The sequence below is a fragment of the Haliaeetus albicilla genome, chromosome 9 (genome assembly GCF_947461875.1).
Source record: "Haliaeetus albicilla chromosome 9, bHalAlb1.1, whole genome shotgun sequence".
NCBI lineage: Eukaryota > Metazoa > Chordata > Aves > Accipitriformes > Accipitridae > Haliaeetus > Haliaeetus albicilla.
In genome coordinates, this window is record NC_091491.1 from 40,028,527 (window position 1) to 40,046,985 (window position 18,459).

General features: G+C 39.7%; 1 protein-coding gene across 3 annotated transcripts in view; it reads left to right on the forward strand.

Moving 5' to 3' along the window:
* The window catches only part of BCHE (butyrylcholinesterase), a 46,133-nt gene extending 34,255 nt beyond the window's left edge, over positions 1 to 11,878 (forward strand). For 2 of the 3 annotated variants that reach the window (XM_069792800.1, XM_009930812.2), the window contains exon 4: positions 147 to 2,663. In XM_069792800.1, the coding sequence (XP_069648901.1) occupies positions 147 to 274 (128 nt within the window). In that variant the 3' untranslated portion in view covers positions 275 to 2,663. Of the gene's footprint in view, positions 1 to 146; positions 2,664 to 10,790 lie in introns of those variants that run through there. The other variant, XM_069792801.1, reaches the window with a different exon arrangement.
* The last annotated feature ends 6,581 nt before the right edge of the window (positions 11,879 to 18,459 follow it).

Genomic DNA, 18,459 nt, shown 5'->3' on the forward strand with positions numbered 1-18,459 from the left:
TCAGTCATTCCAGGTTTAAGAAATGAGACAAAAGACCACCCTATAATGTATTTGGAGCAAATGACATTGATAATCAAAATTATTTTTCAATTAACACACAAAGAGATTCAAATTTAGATTAATGTAACCCATTTCATGTTTTACAGGAAATATTGATGAAGCAGAACGAGAGTGGAAAGCAGGATTCCATCGCTGGAACAATTACATGTCAGACTGGAAAAATCAATTTAATGATTACACTAGCAAGAAGGAGCGATGTGCAGGCTCCAATTAATATGTTTACCCTTTCCGGTATGTCCGTATTACTGTTCATCAAGCAAATATACAGGTAGCTTTCTAACACATCTAGCATTAAATATGTTATGCAGATTAAAGAAATGTTATGGATATAATTTTGATTCCCCAGATCTTTCATTTCTATTTTACCTCATATCTCAATAAACAATATAAGGTATCCATACCCTTTGAAGCTTCACTGTGTTAAATAGGACTATAGAGATTAAAGTCTGAAGATTAATGATGTACATATTATTATAAATACTGTTTAAATTCACACTTCAAAGAAACAATGTAATCTGTTATAGAAAAATTATTTTTTTTTTTAGTAGAAATAGCACTCTTTTACAGTATTGCCATGCAATACACAATCAGGTTTGATCTTTAACAGCAATGCCACCGCACTTAAACCTTGCTTCAGACATAATTTAATTGACATAAACATAAAGAGATAACAACTTTGCTGGACACTTCAAATGATATTTGCTTGTTAGACCAAAAAGTTTTAAGACCGCCATTAAAGCCCGAATCATTGCTTCTTTATGGCCAAATCTGTAGGACAAAGCCATAGTAGGAGAGTATTCAAACTATGTCTTGAAGGCCTAAATCATCAGCACTCTGTGTGCAAGTGCAATGGTGAGACAAGCCAGAAAAACTGACACCTCTGCTTCTGCTATCCTCATTTCTCAAGGAGTAAAGATATACAGATTCACAAAGGAATGAACTCACAGCTTTCCCTGCTCAGGCACCCACTGTCTTCAACTGGTAAAACCTCTGCTATGGAAGTAAGCTCCAGTTATGGTTGTTGTTTGGTTTTTTTGTCCATGAGTTACCTCCTAGTTGAGGGACAACCCCACATTTACTGGAACATGATGGACAAGTTTTTATACCTGCAGAAGAGCATCGATCTGCGTGTCAGCAGGTTTATCAGAAATCAGCCATGAAAGCCCTGCTCAGCCAGCCAGCTCTCAGCAGGGGAGCGGGACATGGCCATAAAGCCCTTGCTCCTCTTGGGGAAGGCTGCAGAGGATATCACTGCCGAGGGACATTGTGACCTTGGTGGGAAGGACCCAGGTCTTTGACATGGTCAAGCGAGCTCTAGTTGCCATGCAAGTAGGCATCTCCTGTACCCCTTTCTACCTACTTCAGCTGAATGTATTAGAAGCTTCTAAAAATCCCTTGGATAATTCTTCTTCCTACTTCTCTGCTTCTGGATGGGGTTGGAAGTTGTATGCCTGAATAACACCTTAATTGGCTGCTTTTCACTGGCCCAACTGGGCAGAATAAATGCCAAAAATTTGATAAACATAAGGAGTACGTAAAAGCAACAACTCATCTCATAAATAAATTATCCTGAAGCTTTCTGTAGATGTAACAGCATTTCAGTGCATCTATTTTCTGTTCTAGTGATTGTGAGCTCTTGCAAAATTCCTTCTTGAATTGAATAGGCTGAAGAGATCTAGATAATGAACAGAGAGCATGCTCTTTCGGGCAATCAATTTGACCACACAGGATCCCTACACCAAAGGGATTTATTTTTGCAGAAAGGCCAAATTCTGCAAGAGATGATGGCTTATCATCTTTTCAGTTATTTCTAAGAGAATACAATTATTTCCTGACTAAATTATGGAAAACCACCTTTTAGCATAGTATTTCCAAAGACTACAATCAAACCTGTGCAATCAAAAAACCTGGTCATTTTTGAGCAAGCTGATTAAAACTTGAAATTATCTGGGATTAAAAAGCCCTCTTTATGCAGCACTTCATGTTTATACCACAGGTAATTAGCTCATTACATACATTAGCATAGTTACTGCTATTAATAGTTGCATGGAGAGCTGTGTCAGTCTACAGTGTATTGGGTATTTATCAGCTACTCCTCATGCCAGTGATGAGCTACTGAAAAAAAACCACAGAAGGATGAATTTTCTGTCTGTCATTGAGCCAGTTCTGGCACTCCCCATTTTATTTATGTGGTGTGCTTCATAGACATGTTGGGTGCTGATCTGCTGCGGTGAGCCTTGGCAGCACCAGCAATGCCTAAGCACGTTTAAAAGCAGCATTTGTCTCTTTTGATATCCTTCTCTTAGCTATATTTCACTATCTATCTGTCTAATCAGCCTAATCAATAGGGAAAAAAAAATCTGAGCTAATTAAAATGCACAAATAACCTTTGGGAAGGGCAGGTTGCAAAGCAGTTTATAAAATATTTTGTTAGGAAGGTGTCTTTTGTATGTGCTGTGAGCTAGGCTGAATAAGGTCTACCTGAAGACTAATATCCTTCCCACAGTATGCATACGACACCTGTGATGGTCTTAAGAAGGAATAAGGATGGAGGGAAGAAGAAAGAAAAGCAGAATAAAATAAAGGTTAAACCACTTTTTGAATTATGTTTTTTCTGATTTTCTTGGTGTGAATATATTGCTAGCTTTGTATTTTTTCATATGCTGGGAAATAATATCTCCATTTATTATTCATATGAAATCAATATATCATGTAGTCATATATTCATATCCCTCACTTATGCAAAAATAGGAAAGCCTTAACTACTTGGATGTAAGTGGCTAAGGTAATGAAGAGTGAAAAAAGACCAGTCCCCATTGCAGGTATCTTCAAACTAAAGGTCAAACAAACTTATGTTGGAAATTGTTTGAGGATACTGTGTCATTGCTTAGAATGATGATTACATATTAGAGGGACATCTTGCCCAGACCTCACTGAAAATGTAATGTTGTTAATTAATGTTTTCTTTTGGCTCAAAAGAGGCAAGAAACCAAGGTTTCTCTGTGAAACCAGAGAAAATGTGTTGATTCTTTCTTACCATTCTTGATATCCAAAGCAAGGATTCTGAATTTAGTCCCAGAGTTGCTGAAAGATTATAATAAAATGAACTGCAGTGCCAACAAAAATGTTGGCATTAAACCAGTTGTCATTAGGTTTATAAGCTAACAGCACACTGATTAAATTACAGACATTTCACACATATTTTAGAGATAGTCTTAAGAGGACTGATGTCAGAAATTTCCCAGCAAAACTCCATTTAATTAAAACCAACAGTTTCTGCATTTTAAATGTTTTGTCTAAAGGAATTTGGGTTAGATAAGCTTTCTGTAAAGTTAAGCATTATTTAAGTGAAAACCTATCTGTGCTCCTGCTGGAGTATCAAAAACTGAAGGAGCTGGGATGTTCAGAATACTTGTCTAGGGCACCCTGGTCTGCATAGCTGGACCAACCAAGGATGAAACTTTCTGGCTTTGCAAAGGAGCCCTCAGACCCCAAAAGTTCTCTCTAGCAGAACTAAGACTCCCCCAAGGTTTCCAGGCTTCCTCCCAATTGCAGATTTTACACTCATAGCTCGGATTTTTGGGACGGGTGCTTGCTGTCCTATGCCCTGGCCATCACTCTAGGTTTATCAGACTGTTAAAGCCAAATTTCTGTTTAAGTGGAAGCCTGGCTTTTTGGCCCTCTTTGATCACTACAGGCTCAGGCTATTTATAGAGCAGAGATTACTGCTCTATAAACACATGGCTATACATGCCCAGTTAAGATCTTCATGAACGGACAACTCATATGCATCTCTTAATAGCACGGAGCAGAGGCAAATCTCTGTCAGCTTATAGCTAGAAAGTTATCCTTGCAACATAAGGAATATAAGTCCTTTTTTTATTATTAAGTAGAGTTTTAGAGAGAAAATTATCTTAGATTATGAAAAACTGATGGAACTTTCAGGAAAATGTACATGTATTTCATTATATATAAGCTTAATATGACCTCTGTAGGCCTCTCTAATGTTCCTATCACAACAGATCATCAGCAAGCGATTCGGCCCATTGTCATATGCAGATATCACATAGATTAATCTGAACGTAACATTAACAGCGGAGAGCTATATATTTGTCTCTGTCAACATCATAACGTTGTCTTCTCAGGCTTGATTATGGTTCATGCATTTCTACTGGCTCAGCACCAGTTCTGCAACATCAGCAGCAGCTATTTAGAGGGACATAAAAAAATGTCACTGTACTTCAGTTCCACCTGCAGCGTACCCAGCTAGCAAAGAGCAGCCTTCCAGTTGCAGGGAAGAAATGGGGGGCAAGGAAGAGATGAGGCCAAAGGGGGAAAAAAAAAAACAACAAGGAGGCAAGGTCGAAGGGAAAAAAAATACCCCCAAGGAGACTAGGCCGAAGGGGGGGGAGGGAATACCCCCAAGGAGACTAGGCCGAAGGGGACAAGAAATCAACAAAAAAACCTCAAAGAGACTAGGCCGAAGGGGGGGAAAAAAACACCCAAAGAGACTAGGCCGAAGGGGGGGAAAAAAACACCCAAAGAGACTAGGCCGAAGGGGGGGAAAAAAACACCCAAAGAGACTAGGCCGAAGGGGGGGAAAAAAACACCCAAAGAGACTAGGCCGAAGGGGGGGGGGGGGGGGGGAACCACCCAAAGAGACTAGGCCGAAGGGGGGGGGGGGGGGGGGGAACCACCCAAAGAGACTAGGCCGAAGGGGGGGGGGGGGGGAACCACCCAAAGAGACTAGGCCGAAGGGGGGGGGGGGGGGGGAACCACCCAAAGAGACTAGGCCGAAGGGGGGGGGGGGGGGGGGGGAACCCCACCCAAAGAGACTAGGCCGAAGGGGGGGGAAGCAAGGAGACTAGGCCGAAGGGGAACACAAACACCCCCCAAAACAGAGAAACAAGGCCATGGGGGGGGGGAACCCCAAACACACAAAGAGACAAGGCCAAAGGGGAAAAAGACACCCCCAAGGAGAGTAGGCCGAAGGGGGGGGGGGATGACCACAGAGACAGGGCCAAAGGGGAAAAAAAAAAAAAAAAAAGACAAAACAAAAAGACAAAGCCGAAGGGGATACCACCCCCCAGAGAGACAAGGAGGAAGGAGGGGAAAAAAGAAAAAAAAAACCAAAAAACCAGAGACAAGGACAAAGGGGGGGAAAAAATCCAAAACCAAACTAAAAACCCCATAAAACTCCCACACAAACACTTTTGCCCCAGAACAATCAACAATTGAAGGGCTTAATACTGTACACAGAGGTACTAAGTATCCCAGTGTCTCTGTTCCAGTAACTCCAGCCAAAAAAACCTCCCACTGAATTGGCAAAATAGGTTTAGGAATTTGACAGTGATTCAGAATATGGGGTGAAGAATGAGACAGGCAGGTTTGGCTCAGGCTTGGGGGCTGCTATGGAAAGTGCTAGTGCCAGCTGACTACTTTCTCACTGTCTTTTCTCTTCCAATCTGTGGAACTACGGGCATTTGCCAAAAATTCTGACTGCTCTTGGCTAGCCACAGGGTCTAAAACCAAGCACCTGTGTAACAGATTTGTGCAGCTGTATGTGTTTACCATGGCTGATCCATCTGTAGTACATGCCACACGCCTGTTGATTTACTCTGGGTGGATTGGGAGCAAGAATCCATTAGGAAAAAAAAAAAAAGTTCCTGGCTGAATTACAAGTATTTCTCTCTTTCTCATTGCTCTGTTTTTATTTGTCCTCATCTGTCTAAGGTTCTAGATGGGTTTTCTATTGCTAGATGATTGCTGCAGTATGAGGGTGAAAAAACTTCTTTTTAAAAAAAAATCTCTAGCAAAATAGAAAATTTTAGACTATTTGAATACTGTATATTTGGGATCTATAAGAGGTGCTTGGAAACTGTGTGCACATGGTTAATATTTAACAACCTTGACCCAGTTCTGTGAGCCAAGAGGACCACTGCTTTAAAATCATGTGTCTTAGAGAATATGCATCCATGCACACATACATACATAGAAATAGAGTTTCATCAGCAATTGCCTCTCAACAGTATATTTCCAACCTGTGCAAGCAACATGGAGATGGAGGCTTATATGTTATTGGTTTTGTATGCTTTCAAAGTGTATCTTTTTGGTCTTTACTGAAGACTAAAATGATCACAGGACTTTCTGATATAAATCAACACCTCAGCTAAATTAGTCATTCACAGTTAAAAGTTCAAAAGCTTTTACTCTGATTTCAATTGTTTTAGGACCAAATTTTATGAACAAACATAATTAGCCATTTTGAAATGCTTCATAAGACAAGATAATTCCTTCCTGACCCCTGCTGAAATCTTGAAGCATGAATACTGATTATCTTGTTTTAGCACGTAAACCTTCCAGCATTTTGTTGATAAACTAGATTAGTTGCACTCATAAAAACGTTAACTCATAGACTTAATGACTACAAAGCAGTGATGTGAATCTACAATTAGGGCAGGTGTGAATTTTTGAGAGGCTTTTAATTGGATTGCAGGTGAGATTAAATAAGGCTTCTAGGCATGTTGCAATCAGAAGTGCTGGGCTGGGGGGGTGAAGGGGGCTAAGACACATAACTATTTAAGTTATTTTGGGGAGAATTAGGAGGAAAAATGAAGCTTAATTCCAGCACAGGATCTGTTACATAAAAGTGAACAATGAAAAAGTTTCCTTCCTGATAGCATCACAGTAGCTTGAGGACATGTACAGAGGCTGTGGGGGTCTGTCTTTTGGAATTTACTGAATCTGGTCATTACATATATCATCAACTTTTTAAGAATACTGTCATTCTGGTCAGGGATCTGGAGGTAGCCAGGACATTACCATTTTTTAAAAACTGAAAATTATCTAGGCCTTCCAAATCCACATATTTGCCTGGAAAAGAACACCAGCTTCTGATCTTTTCAATTCTGCTCCATTTTAATATATGCCATGGTTGCAGGAGCTAATGTTTTAGCCACTATTAATAGAACAACGTACAAATGGTGTAGGTGGTTCTCACGGTTTGGGAGTGCTGTGGTTAATTTCTTTAATTTATAAAGTATTTATAAGTCCTCAGTTATACTGAGCAGTGGTAAAAGTGTGTAGGCAGAAAGCAGTTATCTCCACACCTCTCAATCTTCCAAATTAAATTCACTCTTGCAGCATGTCTAATCACTTCAGGGTACCTCATCATCCTCTCCCTATTACAGGCTATGCAGCACCATTTCTTATAAAATAGATACATTTCAACAGAGGTTTTAGATTAATCTTATTTTATTGTCTCATGTGTGAGACAATTAGGGTATTAACCCAGAAAAAGCAGCAAGAGATGTGACTGATCATTTATCAACAATTGTTTAGAAAGTAATTCACATGGACCTTATTTAGGACTGTGAGAACCAGCTGGAATTACACATCCGAAGTGATACTTCTGAAATATTAAAACTTTTCCCACTCGGTAATTACAGAGCACAAATTTTATAGATAGTGCTAGCTGAAGTTACATCAGTCATTAAATAACATTAACCCTGCCTCATTTTTGCTGAGTTAAAGCAAGTATATTTAACTTTTATTTAAATTAGGAGTTAGAATTGCAGAAAAATATTGCTTTGTTATCTTTCAACTTTTTTTTTTTTTAATCTAGAAGTTCATCCCATTTCATGTTTTGTTTTCAGTGCTACAGTGATTTGGATAGTTCGAGTTTTCCCCACCTCTGCTCTCTAAAAGAGCTTGATCTTGTAGCTCTCACTGCAGGTATAATTCTGGTTCCAGGAAATATTATTACAAACCAAAACTGCAAGTATATACTTATGTACACATGGTTGCCTCCATTCAAGACTTTTATATTGCATCTGGTTTTGGGAATGACCTCAGCACTCTTTTAGATCATTGGGTAACTTTCAGTTAATTAAAGCTTTGTCATTGCCTTCAGCAGAAGCATAAGAGCTCCTTTGACTGACATTTTCAATCTTCCCTATCACTTAGTAATCTAGGAGATGTTTACTAGTTAAGAAAAAAATTCCACACCTCAGAACATACTTTTTTTTTTCTTCTCTTAATGACAAGCTAAATGGGAGAGTAAAACTGTGGACAAACTGTATTTATATACTCCTCTTTGCAGAGGAAAATCCATTAGATGCTAACTAAAAATGCCACCAATTCATTTACTTTATGTTTTACATGTTTCTATTATTTTACTAATGGATGGACTCTGAAAAATGGAAGCAGAAACCAAAATTATCCTCTGCTAATCCCTGGCAAAACTGGCAGTCTGCTTTCAGCTCACTTGAGGGTCCTCTACTCCTTCATCAAGGCTCTCAACAGATTACTTTAATTGTACCATAAATAGGATCCACTGTAGCAGTTCCCATCCTTATCCACACTCAGATAGTGATGTATTATTAAAAATGCAAAGATCAGTATAGCCAAGAACTCCTTCCTAGAGAGGAGTATTGACAACTAACCACTACAGGAGCTCCCAAGCCTGTGACTATCCTCTGTAGGTCTAGAACTGCGAAGAGGGATCTTAGTCAAAACTCAGCCTTCAAGTCTCTACTCTTACTCCAAGAAACAGCTGGATTGGGTCTGAGCAATGCAATTTGACAACACTTTGGAGCAAAGAAAGCGATAAAGAAAGTCTCATTGAATTTTCTTTCCTATCCCAGGGCACAAAAATGCCAGATTAATGACTTTAGCTACCTCAAGCAGTGGTAATGCATGAGGTTTCTTACAAAGCTTTGTGCTGAAGTCAGTAAACACAGAACACAAACAGGGTCTTACCTGCTCTCTCCACCTAGTTAACCTCTGGCTAACCACATTCCATGGTGTTGGCCATAGCAGGACCCGATGTCTGTAGCCCAGGGGTCTGATGAAAACTGAAAACTCCACTTAGGACAAGGTCTCGCTCTTTTGGTGAGACAGTACTTCAGGGGACAATTGGAACCCGCTGGATCCCCATTAGCTTTTCACTCATTCAATCTAGCCTCGTTACTGGTGAGGCAGGTGTGCTGTAGCATGAAAATAAATGGTCTTCTGTTGGCAGACTTTTGAACCCTCTTGAATAACCCTGGGATTAAAACTCACTCTGAGCAATGGAGAGGATTCACAGAGGCTTTAGCCCAAGATGTCACCCACTCCAGAATAAACTATGCAATTTATGTTGATATAAGAACAAGCTTTATGCCAAATCTCTGAAAATCACACTCTGTGTTACATCTATATTCAAAGGAAGCTCCCTTGACCATGTAATCAGCCACTGCAGCCTGAATTCCTTCTATTTCCCGTTGGTATTACTGTTACAAACTCCTAAAATCTAGGTTACTGGTAGTGCACTCTGGCTCTACAATGAATTCATGGCATTTGACATTCATAACCCCGCATTTATGAAAATAGACTAGTCCATTAAAAACCTTGTTAATAATGGTTCTAGCAAAGCATACATTGCCTGAAGCAATACAATTATTGGTCAATAATTCCTCTTTAGCTGTCTGTGTTACTACCACTTTATTTCAACACTTGGCTTCTTACCCTTTGATCAGCTAATTATCTTTTTACCCTCTGATCCTCTTTGCAATTCCTTGGCAATTTGATCCATTAATTACAGTGCCCATATTCCCTATTTTCTGTAGAATGTGCATTTTTTCTGAACCTCTTCACTTTTCTTCATACAAATACTTACCATATTTCTGTAGGGTATATCTACTTCTGTAAATATATATATTGATAGAAAATGCTATAATTAAAAGTATCATTACACTTTCCTTTCAATCCTTTGGAGTTCATGAAAATGTCTCAATAGTTTGTCATTGACTTAAATTTTGATGGAAATGGGCACTCATCTCTGGGAAATTCTTTGGCACTCCATCGTCAATTACCATAAACTCTTAGATTTTTTTCAAATGTTAGTAAACATTGATTGTATTTCCATCCTGGAGTCTCTATTAAAAACACAGTTTCTGCTATGTTTTCGATATATATTATTAAAAAAGTATTTTCTGATATAAGGCTTTTCTCGCTTTATGAGCACATGACTCACGAATTACTGAATTTTCTGCATTGCCAATTTCCTAGTCCTTTCGAAGACAGATGTAGACTTTCAGTGCAACCTAAATATGTTTTAGAATGGTAGAATTTTGGGAAGATAACCTCAGGCTGTTAACTCGTACAGTGCAGAAATGATGGTGCTATGGGAGGGGGTCATCTCTGAGACTGGGAAGTGAAAATTTGGCAGCTGGAACACAGCCTTGGTGTTTGAAAGCTGGATTTCATTCATTTACTGTGATCAGGATAACCTATAAGAATTAAAACCAGTCACTTATTCTACCAGGCATTCTCTGACACTGCACTAAAGGCAGCTATATAACTGTGTTTGAGGCAGCACTGCAGTATCTGCTTGTGAGGGAAAGTGGGGCAGCATGAAGAAGGGATTTACACTCAACACGCACCAGTTTGGGATACAAACCAGTGCTGCTGGCTGCCCTTTGGGGATCAGTGGTGGACAGTTTCCCTCTGGGCAGGTCAGGCAATTGGGCCAACCCGGGGTCTTGGAGCAAAGAGGAGGGGGGTCATGTCAGAGTCCTTCCTCCTCCTCCTGGCTGACCCAGACCCACTATTCCCACTGGGACATCCCATGGATCAGTTTAGAAGCTGCTCACTCACATACACCTTGTGCAGTGCAGTGCTGTGGTTTTACAGTGAAGTTGCTTTTTTTTCTCCCCCCATTTAAATTATCCATTCTGCAAACCTTGCAGATAAAAGCATGCAAACTCAGAATGGTCGGCAGTGGTTCTTCCTTCCTGCTTCATGCAAGAAAGAAACAGTGCAAGCTGGGTCTCTTCAAAGTTTGTGCAAAAGAAGGACACACTCCTTTAAACCTCCTGCATCTCAGTTTGCCTATTGGTGGTGTGGGAATTCATCCGTTAATATTTGCCTAGCTTTTTAACCTCAGAGTGAGTAGTTTTAGTTCAGTACTGAGGGCTTGGGAAATCTCAATCGATAAAGCACAGCAAAACACAGACTCTATGATTCTAAGTTTTATTCAATTATGTGGCACTTAGTTGCAAATGCTCACTTAGTCCTTTGGCCAAAGTTACTAGTCGTTTAAAGTAATGGTTTTGTGGTGCGTCCACTCAAATGAACTCACAACTTCTCGTTCCAGAGAAACCTCTTCAGAGTTGCCAAATAGTTATCATTAATGAAACATTTTTCTTTTTGACCTGGTTTCTGCTTTTAAAATGATTGATTGAACACTTCTTTTCTTGCACAAATAATCTTTGCAATTTTTAGTATAGGGGATTCATTTTAGCTTCTCCAGTGTAAAAAAAAATTCTTATTTCTGTGCAGCCAATTGTTTTCAATCAGATTACTCTTACAAACTATGGGGACTGCAGGGGCAAAATACATGTTACAGAGTAGAAGTATCTTCCTCTACAATCCAAAAGAAAATCTCCTAAGAAATAGCATTCTTCTCTCACAATTTCAAAACAAAAGTGTGCTTATTGAATACAGTCCTGTCTAATCATGTTGACTTATTCTTCCTTTTTTCCCTTTTAGACCTACCTGATAGCATATAAGTTGCCATTTTTCACATTAGTTCTTAAATAGCTCACACTTCCTTGCATCACAAAGCACTTAACAGCTTTTCAGTAATCTGATTGTTCAATTGTCTGAATATTTCTTGACATAGAAAAGTGAAGTACAAGATCAGCTTGAAATATCTTGAAATACAGTAGGCCATTTCACTGTAACTGAAGCAAGTAATGGAGGATTTGTAAAATAAAATGTAAAGAAATGAATTGCAATAAATACGTGTACTGCTCCAAGGGTATTTCTGTTTGAATTATGGAAGTTCTCATTCATTGTTTGGGAATCAGGACTTATCTGCTTGACTTCACTTTATAGTCCCCTAGCCAGATATCTTAGCTTCTTCTGAGACACACTATAACTCCATACTATATGGAGAAGCTCAGTTCATTGATTGATTGTAGATCTCAGATTTGCCAAACACAACCAGAAAGGTGCTCAGAACTGCTGACAATGTAGTTTTTCTTCACTACCACCTGCATTATGAAGGAAAACTTTTTGCTGCTTCCTTTGGTGGAACTCAGTCTCATCAAGTATTCCAATCAGAGAAGCAACATCGCCAACAACCAGATTAAACAGCTGCTGAACTTCAGACCCGGATTTGTGACTAACCTGAAATGTACAGTAGTAAGGGAAGAAATTCATTAATCAAGAAAGTCTTCAAAGAGAAGTACCATTTCCTCTAGTCAAATAGCCTCTCTTTTTATGTGTGTGTGTAATACTTATCCCAGTCAATATTTAGATTATTAAAATCCAGCAAGCTACATAATATGAACACTTACATTTTTTTTTTCTACAGCAGAATCCACAGTTCACCTGATTGTGATACTTTTTAATCTCCAGTTTCAATTCAAATTCACGTAACCAAAACACTTAGGTCATTTTCCTTTGTCATTAATTAATATCTCTCACTAATAACTAACTAATCTCTCTATTTTCCTCTTGTATCCCTCTAGAAAATTGCATCAGGTAGTTTTCAGTTACTCATGTATTTTTTCCCCTTTCCTTTCTGTTCTTGCTTTTCCTCTCCATGTTGCCTAGACTGTTATTCAGTGCTGTGGAACCTTAAGTAATCTGCAGAATTCCTCTATATTGTTTTGCTTTATCAGTAAAAAAAAAGACAAGGTGATTTTTGATAGTGGTTGCCAACTAAGATGTTCCCATACACAGAATTCAGCTGCAGTCCATTTCTTAACAAATATCATTTTGCCTTTCCTACCACTCCAAGTTGGTTATAAATATTAAATCTTCAGGCTAGTAGATCTTATCCCAGCTTTTGTGTTTGCACTTTTAGCTCTGAATAACAATTAAAAGCCAAGTTTTCAAGAAAACTTTATGATTTGATTTTCAGTCATCCTTTGATTTAATTCTCTAAGATTTTTTGCTGCAAATAGGTTAAATTTGTTGCACTAGAAACCTCATCTAGAGGTGATTGAAGTCAAGAAAAGCCTTTCAGTTGAAGTTTGTAGGCTTTAAAGTGAACCCTAATTTAGGACCTGAGCCTGCCCCCACTTCTTCAACAGAAGTCAATGACCCTTTCAGCAGAAGTCAATGTACAAGTTATGCTTTGACACACACACACACACACACAAATTCCAAAACAATTAAGCATGTATTTATAACTAAGATGAATGCACAAGTAATAGCATGTCACACATGCCCAAGAATTGCAATGCTTTGTTGACTGTAACCTTCACCACAGGAAGATTTATAAAAGAGTGAGGTGCCAACTTCATGTTTGTAGCATACAGGATTGCCTCTCCTGTTACAGCTGGGAGAGGCACAGACTTTAAATATTGTTTATCACTGAAATGTTTAGATATCCTTCCGCTCTTCTTTTCTTCCTGTGCTATTTAAGCAAGAAGCTTTATTTGAACAAGAGCTCTCTAAACTTATCACAGTGGTTTTTTTTCTCATTTCAATCTTCTAATTCATTAATATAAGATCCAGTGATCTTGCTGTCCCTACCTTGAGATTAGCTGCTATTTTGCCTTTTGACGAAGACAGATAAGAGGAAGCATTCTCCAAAAAGAGCTTGGGCTGGAGAAGAGAAGGCTGAAGTGGGATCTTATTAATGTATATAAATACCTGAAGGGAGGGTGCAAAGAGTATGGAGCGAGGCTCTTTCCAGTGGTGCCCAGTGACAGGACAAGAAGCAATGGGCAAAAACTGAAGCACGGGAACATCAGGAAACACTTTTTTACTGTGAGGGTGACCGAGCACTGGAACCGGTTGCCCAGGGAGGCTGGGGTGTCTCCATCCTTGGACATAATCAAAAGCTGTCTGGACACAGTCCTCGGCAACTGGATCCAGGTGGCCGTGCTTGAGCATGTCATATCAGATTAGGTTCCCCATATCCAGTGGGGTTCCCAAACTGTGCAGCACCCCAAATATCATAAGATTTGGATCAATTTTTTAAATATCTTTGCTCTCTTATCAAGCCTCTTGTCTCATTCTTCTTTGGTCTCCTATTTCTAGAATAAGAAATAAACGTACCTTTGCCTGGCCAATTTCTTTGAACCGAAAAATAAACCTGTAACTTGGGGCATACTTGGAAATGTTTACAGATGCTCAGTAACCCCGTGAAGACTCTCATGTCCCTTTGAATTTAATGGAAGTTGACACTGAATTCAATGAAGTGCGAATTTCCCTCTCAATTTCGCTAGCACTTTCTCTGGGTTTATTATGCCTGTGATTTCACACAGTGTCTGTAAATAGTGTTATAATACAGCCACCAACTCAGCCATAGTATTTCAATTGAGAAGTTAGAGACCAAAGTCTTTTGCCATTAGCTGCCTCCAGTTCACATCTGCGATGGATAATCTGGATTCAATGCTCTTGAGATCTGTCTTTTATTACTTATTGGTTTCATTTATTTTCTAGCAGCTTCTTATAATTAGAAATGGTGAATCCCCCTCCTTTAGGAAAATATCAATAATATATTATAAGACAAGATTAACTACTGCACAAGGGCCTTATAAACCAGAGAGATCTCAGCAGCTTCAGCTTGCTCCTGCAGGGTTGGTGTTAGGAGCAGCGGTTTGGTAAAAAACCTCATCGCAGGATGACACACCCTCTCCTCCGTACTTCTTCCAATCTCACGAATGGTGATGTGTGACACTGCAAAGTCCAGTGTGTTCACTGGCGATCCTGTGGACACTACCTGCTTTGCTATGGCTTCAACACTGTGATGAATACTGAGATGGGAAATCACAGTTGCATAACAGTAGACTTAAGAATATGGATTTCGTTCCTCTTTTTTATCTTTGCATGTGTGTAAGTAAATTGCCATCAACAGGATTACTGCAATCCTGGATCGTATGTGGTACGGAATTTTTGGACTTTAAGTCCCTCTAGTTCCTTCATAACCATCCTTGCAGATCTGGCAGGGTAAGGTTTTAGCTTGTTATCCTTCTAATCCTGTCGCAGTGCTTGCTGCCCTTGATAATTTTCAAGCAAGCAGGTGCCTGGAAGGAAATGGAGTCAGGTAGCTGATTACTGTCTCTGTCGTGCTCTGAGGAGTGGTGAGAAGAGTTATGCTGGGGTAGATGCAAGCGGGAAACGGAAGGGAATAGCAGAAATGCCATTGCCCTGGGTCACGTACCAGAGTGAAGCTGCTCTGGTAGAAGCATCTCCTCCCCAGCCTGGCACAGTGACAGACCGGTCCCTCGGCCAGCAAATGAGCCGAGGGTTCGGAGAAAGGCAAAGGTGCTGTGCTGGCAGGGAGCAAAATCTCGTCTCTGCTTCAGAGTGTCAAGAGAGGGGAGCTAATGTAAGAGCTAATGTCTCCTGGCCTCTGCCAGGAAAACTGGATGGCCCTTGCTAAACTGTTTTTCTGGGTTTAGTTTCAACAAGCTGTGTCTATGCAGCAGAGCCCTATTAAAATCAACTGACTTATGTCGGTGCTTAAAGCTACCCACAAAAATAAGTGCTTTGCTGAAAAAGGATAGACTTAAGCTGAAGCACTTTGCTGCATAAAGTTCTGAGTCAATATTTTAAACGGGCTGTGTAATTTCCCATCGTTTAATGTGAGGCACCTCCTTGTGCCTTTAGTTCAGAATAGTCTTATACATATCATCAGGAAGACTGTGCTCATCCTATGCCTCACTACATCTTATTATGAAATTATAATGCCACTCTATAACCTTGCTGGAGGGAGAGTTTCAAGCTAATGCAAGAAAGCTGGCCTCCCATACTGATGAACAAATATTTTAAAGTAGATATCTCTGAATATCCATCCAGTACCTTGTTGCAGCCAGCCTCAGTGGATTTCTGTTGTTTACCTTAAGAGAGCTGGAGTTTATATGTTTAACTATTACCACCCCGTCCCAAAGCCTGCTTGGAATTTTAGAAACTTAGTTCTTGGAGTTTTATCTTCTATGGCAATTGACATGTTGCCTAGTCGTGTTGTTTACATGTTTCAAACCTGAAATTATACAAGATCATAAACCATAGAGCAATCTCTGGGAAATATTTTGCATGTTTGTTTGTTTCTGATAAAAATTTGCAAAAAGTTCAGACCCATTCCTAGTCAAAAAACATTAAAATATAAAATTAAAGAGTCAATGCTTTTTAAAAGCCTAATCTGCTCTGAGCTTTTCAGAGCAGGAGAACTTCACCAGTGCAATAAACAGTCAGACATTCCCTCTGAGCCTGATAAAACCTACTGACGTCTGCAGGGAGCTATGCTACTGTAAGAATATTGTACCCACTCCATCACTGCTAGCATTGCATATACAGTCCTAGAGCCAGCTTGAAAATGTTCAAGCAAGATATTACCAGTCTCTTTGACAATAACCATTTGTCTCATGTAAAATATCTATGTAGACTGCACTATGTGCTCATAATAGATATAGGTGCAGCAGTTTCTTTTCCTACACTGCAATAGTCAGGACGTCTTACTGTCTGAGTGACTACCAGTTATGTGCAAGTATAGGGAGAAGGAAAATCTATGGAAAGTTGTAAAAACATTATGTACAGTCTCTGAAGTAACTGAAATAATTCTGTGAAAATTATTCTACCTTTCTTCATGCAGTCTAACCTTTGTATTTCAGTACCAAAAATGTATATTTGGGAAACAGACTGGCATAATTACAGTACAAAGAAACCTGTAAGAAATGGCAAAATGACACTAAAAAATAGCCACTGGGAATAACACAAGCAAAGGCAAAAAAAAAAAAAGTTATTTGTACAAAGAAGAGTTTGTGTGTAACAAATGCAGAAGGGAGAATTCTGCTTATTAAATTAACTGCAGATTTGTTCTGCTGACCTGTGCTGTATGTTAGGAGGAGTTTAGCTATGTTACTCACAATGTGATCCATATTATGTGCTCTGTAACTGCTCTCTGGGTATGTAGAATTTATGAAAGACTTTAGATTTTGCTTAGAAGTTTGCTAAAAAAATCTGCATTATTTTAAAGGATGAGCATGATGACAATGTTAGGTTTTGACTTTGCAGAGATCATTTGAAAGGTACTCTCCAGAGCAAGTGAAGATAAGCAAACAGGCTGATAAAATGCAAAAACGTCCCTGGAGTTTGTATAGCTCCAACTCCCATTCTATGCTTCCTCTCACTTAAGCAATAGGAAACACCAAAGAAGAGGAGAAGAAGAAACACTTTCTGAGAAAAGACCCCTGATGTCGATAATGGTTGTACCTGGGTAGCAGCCCAGCGTGTTTTCCAGAGTGTTTGCTTTGTGCAGATGAGAGGCTGAGGGGCTGTTCTACTGTCACCCACTGATCCCAGTAACTTGAGCAGTTGCATGTTTTCTTAAAGTCCTTTCAAGTGGAGATCAGTTATCTCCACACCTTATTTCGGGAGTGGTTTCTGCTCCCTCCACGTGCCGATGGAAAGCAGCTGCAGCGTTCCTGCTCCGCTCCGTCTGTCCGGGGGACTCCTTCAGTGCCCTCCCTCCATCCCAGTATGTTTTACAAGGGACATCAAGACACAGGAATGGCACGTCTCAAAATGCAGGAGGAAATCTGGGGATCCTGAGGTTCCTGTCTGAACTGTCACACCATCCCCACCGACACTGCCCCTACTTCAGTCTGACCCATAAGAGAGGAGCGGAAGAAATAAAAATATTATTTAGCATGCCTGCAGGGAGGAGTACCCTATGCACAGCTTAAATACATCAGGTTCAGGCTAGCCTGAGCCTCCTGAATATTAACATCAGAGAGAACAGAAAGTTGCACAAGTTCATTATTTGAGGTCTTGTAAGTTGGGCTTTTCAGTTAATTTTCACTTTCTCTCGCTCAAGCCCCAGCTTACTTGACCTGTGTTACACTGCCTATTTTCTGACAGAAACACCACAGATAAGCCTCTCGCCGGCAGTGGCCTTGGTTATCTGGGTCTGTTTGGGAACAGAAATGTGCTATCGGTATCTGAAAAAAAGGTCTGCTTAATGTCAGGGAGTATGCCAAATTATGTCATGAGAAAAGGGGAAAATCTCTTGACACTATTTTCTTTTTTGAATAAGCTAAAGCAGGAGAGATAAAAAGCTGTTTATCAAAGACAAATACAGAAATAAAATTCTGCTAGCCACTAAGATGCATCACTATGTGCAGAACAGGTAGACTATTCTCAGAATTTTTAATTTATTTATTCTGTGGTTTGTGGTTATCACCAGTCCTGCATCACTCCTGTTGGCTCCAACATGACCATAAACAGTTTGGGTCCAAGAGCCAAAGCCTCTCTTTTCGACTTTGTGCTCTGTGCAAGGTTGTTTTAAGAGGGTAAATATTTACCAAGCTGCAGAGTGAGGATAACAGAAGCAAGGAGGGCTTTGCCTCTCAGACAATGCATCAAGCTGAACTTTTTATAAAATTTTCCAGATGG